Here is a 7920-nt window from a genome sequence, read left to right on the forward strand (position 1 = left end):
TTTATTCATGTTTTTCACATAATTTTACAGCATATTGCTATATTCTCTCAACTCAGTATTTACATTCTTATATTCAAAGAAAATCAGTAATATCTTTAAAAACTACAACTCCTTTTATATCAGCTGTGCACCGTTATGGTGTAAATACAGCCTATCTACAAATTGGATCAAATATTACAGTCAGCCGAATTAGTGTTGATACTGCAAGGAGACGTATTGTGTGAAAATAAATGTAAGATGTTGTTTAATTGCTTATATATTTATGATCCACGTCACTCAGTTTTGGCGGCAGTTGTTCCTGTTTGTCTAGAAGTCTTCTCAGCAGGGCTCTATAAATAGAGAACTATGGCAGATATGTAATATTTAATGCAGCCGAACCGTGTATTACAATGCCGTTATGTGATGACTTTCAGAGAAAAAAAAGCAAGCACACTCGAAATAAAGTATTATTTTATTTTTAAAAAACGTTTTCAGATTTCACATCACATAAACACCAACTCCCTGCATGCATTGCGGCTAAACCATCCAATCATCGAGCTGAGGATCTTGCCTACGTCTGTTTCCGGTTCCACATCCACATGCATGGATTAACATCGATTTAACACAGCCTTTGTTTCTGCTAAAAGAGGTGTCGACCAGCTGAGGCAACAAGAAAAAAGGCGTAATCGAGTGTGACTATTAAAAAATAAATCATTACGTCGGGGTAGCATTTGCTTGGCATTTCCGGTTATTTCTCCACTGGTTAACATGGGTTAACAATACCGTGTAACTGTCAAGTTTGAAGGGACGAAATCGTGACATATTCACGTCTCCCAGCATGGTAAATCGTCACATGTTCACGTCTTGCCGTGATATCGGGTTGTCCTAGGAATATGTGTGCACCCAAATGACCATTTATCAAAGGCTTATACTTTTGTTTGAGTTTGATCCCGCCACATGTCCAAGGGTCCTTGGGCAATATGATGAATCCCAAATTGCTTCAAACATTAACTATATGATTGTGTGTGGGAATGTTTATCAAGCATTATGAGCGGGTGGCACATTGTATGTGTGTGTAAATGGGTGTCTGCTGACTTGTGTTGTAGGGATTGTAAGTGGCTGTCAAGACTAGATTTAGTTATTGTAAGGCGGTTGTCACTTTGCAGACGGATTAGGAGTATCTGCTCTGTTTAGACTGTGAGGAGGAAAGTGAAAAAGATGATGATGCCATACCGTAGATCTTTACCACATTGACTTTCTCAGTTAAAATATTTCATCATTATTCTGCTCAAGGCTCCAAAGACAACATTATTATCTAATCAAATGGTACGATATCCTGTGTAAACCAAAGTATTTCTCAACGTTAAAAAGAGTACCCTACAAAAACTGTAATGACAATTGTGTTAAAGGTGTCTATATCTTGAATTTTCTGCATCTTTAACTCTCCCACCATGAAATGCATAGTCAAAGAAGCCAGTGGACCACTGTTAGAGACTACTGAGCACCATGAACAAATATAGAGGGCTACAAAGCCTCTTAGGACAGAGCCCGCTTACGATTCCCTTTCCGTGCACAGCATCCTTGAATAGTCCATACAAAGATCCTTAAGCCAAAATCCCTCCCTGGTCTTTAATTCTAAATGAGTAATTACTGGGTGTGTCAGTGTGTCTTAGGTTTGCAGGTAGTCTGGATGAAGGGGCTCATTTGCTCGCTGGCTCTGGAGCTAATTGCACTCACGCACATTCTGTAAGACACTTAGGGTATCCGTGGGGAACCGTTGAAGAACCCAGTCACTTAGGGGGAGCAGACCACTAACAGCCGCCAAGATGTGTGACATGGGGGGACTGGATAACTTGGTGGCCAACACGGCCTACCTAAAAGCCCAGGGTGGTGATGACAAGGAGATGAAAAAGCGCCGCCGCAGCTTGGCTCTCCCCAAGCCTGAGGTATGTGCTGCAGTGAGAACCTCCCTCGAAAAGGATTTTTCATCGCTTTGTGAAAGGCAGCCTATCGGCAAAAAATTCTTTCGTGATTATTTGGTAAATAACCCTGAGTTTAAGATTGCTGCTGATTTTCTGGATGAGCTTTACGACTGGGATCTGAGTGAAGGTCCTCCAAAAGACAAGGCACGTCAAAACATCCTGACAAATTATTGCAAGGCTGATTCCAAGAGTTTCCTAACCTTTCTTACCGGGGAACCTGCGGACAAATTCAAGGCTGTGACAGATGCCACGTTTGAAGAGGTGATGAAAGGCACAGTCCAGGATGGTGTAAGAGAGTTTTTGAAAAACAAACCCTTCACAGATTACCAGGACAGCCCATTCTTTGATAAATTCCTTCAATGGAAAGAGTACGAGAAACAGCCCATCAGTGACAAATACTTCTATGAGTTCAGAACTCTTGGCAAAGGAGGCTTCGGAGAGGTAAGCATGCAAACTCTTCTACATATACTTCTCTAGAAGTCTTTTGAAATATGTGTTAAGGCAAATATTTTATATTTTAACCTGCTTTTAGTTGCATAGCTCTCCCAGTTGTTGAATAAGATGGTGTTTTCAGGTCCAAAATGTGTGTTTTCATAATGTTTTAAATAATATATTAGAAAAGATAAGAAAGGAGATACAAATGTGTGCTTCAAGAATTGTGGTCAGCCAGTGTTGATCTTTTCTTAAGAAAATCCCTAAGCTGAAGTTGTCTATTTGCTTTAAAGCGTAAGGAAGGATATTGTAGGCAAGGTGATTACACCTAACATAATCATGAGGAATTACCTAGTCTGAAGGTGGCCATGAAGTCATGAGACATACAAGCACCTCTTGAACCTTAAAAATCATGGCTAACGTTTCATGAAGTGACAAATGCAAAGCCACAATGAAGAAAAATAGTGGTCTTGCGTTTATAGAACTAACATGGTTTAAATACTACTTGATTTTATTGTCTTATCAATAACAAGATCTAGTTTTTAAATTCAGACACAAATATGACAGTAGATTGTATAAAAAAGCCTTTAAAATATTCACAATGGATAAGAGATGTTTGAAGAAAATCAGAGGCACAGGGAACCCAGAATCGAGCCTTGAGGAACCTCTTATCTGACTCAACCTCTTAGCAATAAGCTTGAGAATGCAAACCAACATAAGTTGGTGAGACATTTAATTTTATTACGGTAATGTTTTTACCGTATAATGTTGTATATCGTAATGGACAACCAATTTTTTGTTATTAATGTAACTTGCTCAATAGTGCAATATAGTGGATAAACCTTATCCTCTATTTACAGGGAATGATTGAAACCGTTAGTAAATGTTAAGATAAGATAGGTTGCACATAGTTACCAACAGGGTTTGAGTTATAAACTGAGCTCTATGGGGGTCACACACACACACACACACACACACACACACACACACACACACACACACACACACACACACACACACACACACACACACACACACACACACACACACACAGCAGCAGCCCTCTACTTGCTACAAACTTAAATATGAAAAGCTTCAACTACGCACACCACATAACACATCATCTCGGCTCACGCAGCACGCTCACAGGCATAGATTGTGCAATAATGTATTGCGCACCTTGGAGGTGCAGTCTAGGCATATTGTCATTCAAGAGATGCGTAGTTCTTTTCGAAAACATGTTTTTCTTTTAGCCTATTTACCTCGTTAACGTAAATAATACTCATTACATTGACACATGCATTATTTGTGATTAAAATAATGGTTGTTGGTAATGTATTAGCGACCCCCAAAGATGTATGATTTCACTGCATCTGTGGGAGCTCAGGCCCTCCTTGTGGGAGCCAGCTCCCATTGACTCCCACATAACTCGAACCCTGGTTACCAAGATTTAAAGCTGGCAAGGTTCAGGTTTGGTTGACTTCTTGAAGCAGTTTTAATCCAACCAATGATTCTAAATCAGTGTTATTGGGCATTATTTGTAATAATATCAATTGTGGATCATGACATTTGTGATGACATACATTGATGATTTATAGGTATTCTTTTAGTTTATTTAGGGAGCTTTATCTCCATCCCCCCTTTAAAACAGAGAACAAGCCACAGCCTCCTGATCAATCAAAAGATACATTCTTGGGCATTGATTATAACATAGGTCCTTTTTAACAACTCATCTGTCTTTCTCAGGTGTGTGCTGTTCAGGTGAAGAACACAGGCCAGATGTATGCCTGCAAGAAGTTATGTAAAAAGCGACTGAAGAAGAAGGGTGGTGAGAAGATGGCCCTGTTAGAGAAGCAGATCCTGGAGAAGGTTAACAGTCTGTTTCTGGTCAACTTGGGCTACGCCTATGACACCAAGACCCACCTGTGCCTTGTCATGACCCTGATGAATGGAGGAGACCTCAGGTACCACATTTACAACATAGGCTATGATGGCAGGGGTGCGGACAAGGGCATCGAGATGAAGCGCATCATCCACTACACAGCGCAAATCACCACCGGGATTATGCATTTGCACGAAATGAATGTCATATACCGTGACATGAAGCCGGAAAATGTGTTGCTGGATAGCTTTGGTCAGTGCCGACTTTCGGATTTGGGTCTGGCTGTAGAGATTGTTCCAGAGAAGACCATCACCCAGATGGTGAGTACAAACAAAACTGGTTATAAAACACTGGTTGAATGGCAATTCCAGTTTGGAGTACTCATTAGCATTGCTAACATGATAATGGGAATCATAGCAAGATTGTGAACCCTCATGGGTGCTTTTTTTTTTTTCAAAGTCTTTGAAGTTGCATACACCAAAGTGCAGGCAATGACTCTTCCCTGATTCTGTTACATGTATCAGATCTTTAAACCAACAATAGTTTGATGACATCATCCTCTATGGTTGAGGTTTAAGAAAACACATACTCATGTCTGTACCTTTCTTAGTCAAGTTGGAGTCAAAAACTGAGCTCAGGCTTAGACTTCGTAGGGTTTTTACTTTAAATCCGGACAGGGATTACCGGATTGCTCAAAGATCTGTGCAATGAGTCTCTGAAGCCATTATATAACTCATTTGATCCTTTAGCAGTCAGATTATAGCCTGGCAATTTATAGGCCACAATTTTGTGTAGGGACTAGGTCGTAGACATTAGTGGACCAATTATATTTAAACTAGCACTCTACAAATACCAGTTTCCCTCAAAAACGTTACCTTGAGAGAGTTGCCTCAGCTGAGCGTAGTTTTTGACCAGAACACTTTTTTAAGCCTGTAGCCTGCAATACTTCATGACACAGTTCTCATGTCATCATTGAGTTCAGTTTGATGTTACACCCGATGCTTCTAACTGAGGATTTCTCCACAATGTGCCTAAAAAAAGGTTGTCATTAACAAAACACCATGATGACATTGATCACTGAGCTCTAAACATTTGTCAGGACTGACAAAGCCTACAAATGACCTGAAAAAATATGCCACATTTTGCATCAGGGTTCCTTTAGGACTTACTTGCCGTAGCAAAGAGTAAGCTCTCGTCTCCATGAAAGTCTAGTAAGCTCATTATCCAGTACTCTGATGCTCCTCCACCAGCCAAAGTGACTGGGCTCACCTCCTACAGGCAAGGCTGGCTTTGGGCCCCTAATCTTCTTAGTGGGCATTACACAAGTCTGTCCCTGATTACACTGACAGATCCAGGTAAAAGCTGAATATGTTAAGACATGTTAGTTTGCAAACACGTTGACTTTGACCTCGCAAAAATGGGATCAGTTCCTTGCAAATAGGATCAGAATAATCTTGATGATTACGCATAGTAGAGTTTTGCCCCTTTAAGTGACCAGAGTGTGTAGGATAACCATTTTGTGCAGGGTTGAGTAACCCTAACAGAACACAGTTCCAAAAAGCCACCAGAAAAAGTTTTTAATCATTTGCATAGGGAACATGGAAGTAAGTACAAGGACTTAAAGGGTTAAGAATGTGTCAGTAAAGCATCATGCCTTCACTAATCTCACAGTAGGGATTCTTGTAGTTGAAGTAAAGGCCAGATCTTGAAGTACCATGCACATTTTTAAAAAAAGGTGCAAGAGATGTTGAATGATGCTGTGTCAAATGCTAACAATCATCAAAATACAAAGACCAGAAACCTATGGATCTCTTTAGAAAATATGTATTTTTAGTAGCAAAGGTTGAGTTCTTGGCTCCATGCCAGTTTGTAGTGTGTGTGCATTACTGACAGAGGCATGGCTACGTGTTGTCTGGATCTTCCTTATTTATATTGGTGGATGTAGCCTCCAGAAATGGCCAGGCTTTATATAAGAGGCTGGGCAGCTCTGTCAATGTAAAGACGCACATGACTCTTGACAGGTACTAGGCTTATCATTAGGATTAGGGCTGCAGGTGAGGTCATACATGGAGAGGGAGGGGTGAGGTGTGGGCGGGGGGGTCCAGCGGGTCTACAATCCAAGAAGGGAAAGGTGAAAGTTACACAGAGAGAAAGAAACAATAGAATAAAGCTTTCAGTTACCCAGGCTATAATACTGTGCAACACTTGTCCATGGGGACCTACGAAGGGCATGGCTCAAAGTTTTGTTTAGAAGTCTTTCCTTCCACAAGACCTATAGGCACAACATGCTGTCTAGTCTCTTGGCCAACAAGGAAAACATGTATTAAAAGAATGTACAGATTCATATTCAATCGTCCCCATCTCCTTCAGGCTGGTACTGGAGCCTACATGGCCCCTGAGCTCCTGACCAAAACTCCATATAGGACATCAGTGGACTGGTGGGCCCTGGGCTGCAGTATCTACGAGATGGTGGCTGGCTACACACCTTTCAAAGGGCCAGAGAGCAAGAAAGAGAAGGTGGAGAAGGAGGAGGTACAGCGCCGTATCCAGAACGAGGAACCAAAGTGGGAGCACAAGTGCTTCGATGCTCCCACCAAGGACGTCATCCAGCAGTTCCTCAAGAAGAAGATTGAGGAGCGCCTGGGCATTAAGTAAGAGGTTCTTCTACCCTTTTAGGCAAGCCACATGCTGTTTGTGTGTGTTTCAAGTTTTCAGTCAATTGTAATTTTTGTAACTGTATATTTTTCTAAAAAAGAAACCGGAAATCAGTTACACATATCATTTAAGATTTAAACGTTTTTGATCCGCTGTAATGGGTGTTAAGGATCAGAGATGGGAATAACAATGAATGAATGAACTGGTTTAGTAAGAGGAAAAAGAACACAAATTGTGTCTAGATGGTGTCTCGATTTGCGATAACTTCACAAGATGGTTAAGCAGTGAGCTCAAGATTCTAGACTCTACCACATAAACTAAATCTAAACCTTAACCAACATGTTGTCTAAACCCGTGCAGCCAGTGTTCTTGATTCAGTCTGAAAGAATACTTTTTACTTTCTTACCAGGAACAACATGGAGGATCCCAGGAAGCACGAGTGGTTCAAGAACATCAACTTCCCCCGTCTGGAGGCCGGGCTGGTGGACCCTCCATGGGTGCCCAAGCCCAACGTCGTCTACGCCAAGGACACCGACGACATCGCAGAATTCTCCGAGATCAAGGGCATAGAGTTTGACGCCAATGACAATAAGTTCTTCAAGGAGTTCAGCACAGGCGCTGTACCCATTCAATGGCAGACGGAGATGATCGAGACTAAACTGTTTGACGAGCTCAACGACCCCAACAGAAAAGCGGGCGGAGGAGACCCCGATGACGAGAAGAAGTCGGGCACGTGTATATTGCTGTGAGATGTTCGATGTCGTATACGAGTTATAACAATCAGTAATCTGTTTGTCTCTCAGTCAGATGCACACCAACATTGATGGATGGATCCAGAAAGAGGTGTGCGTCTTTGTTGAGAAATATGTACCATCCCTTTCTTTTAAGGGATGCTCAATGTTTAGAGGCAATGCTATCCAGGCAATGTTCGGTAAAATACGGAGGATGTGATGACTTATTTTGATCTCTGTGGTTCACTGCTTCTAAATG

At 41.4% G+C, this 7920-nt stretch overlaps 1 protein-coding gene across 1 annotated transcript; it reads left to right on the forward strand.

The window, feature by feature from the left end:
- The first annotated feature begins 1805 nt into the window (after nucleotides 1-1805).
- On the forward strand, nucleotides 1806-7679 carry grk7a (G protein-coupled receptor kinase 7a). Its single transcript, XM_010792127.1, has 4 exons — nucleotides 1806-2402; nucleotides 4140-4595; nucleotides 6646-6926; nucleotides 7340-7679. The coding sequence occupies exons 1-4, from the start codon at nucleotides 1806-1808 to the stop codon at nucleotides 7677-7679; spliced, it is 1674 nt and encodes a 557-aa protein (XP_010790429.1).
- Nucleotides 7680-7920: the final 241 nt, after the last annotated feature.

This window comes from Notothenia coriiceps, unplaced genomic scaffold (genome assembly GCF_000735185.1).
Source record: "Notothenia coriiceps isolate Sejong01 unplaced genomic scaffold, NC01 NC01_scaffold00001720, whole genome shotgun sequence".
Lineage (NCBI taxonomy): Eukaryota > Metazoa > Chordata > Actinopteri > Perciformes > Nototheniidae > Notothenia > Notothenia coriiceps.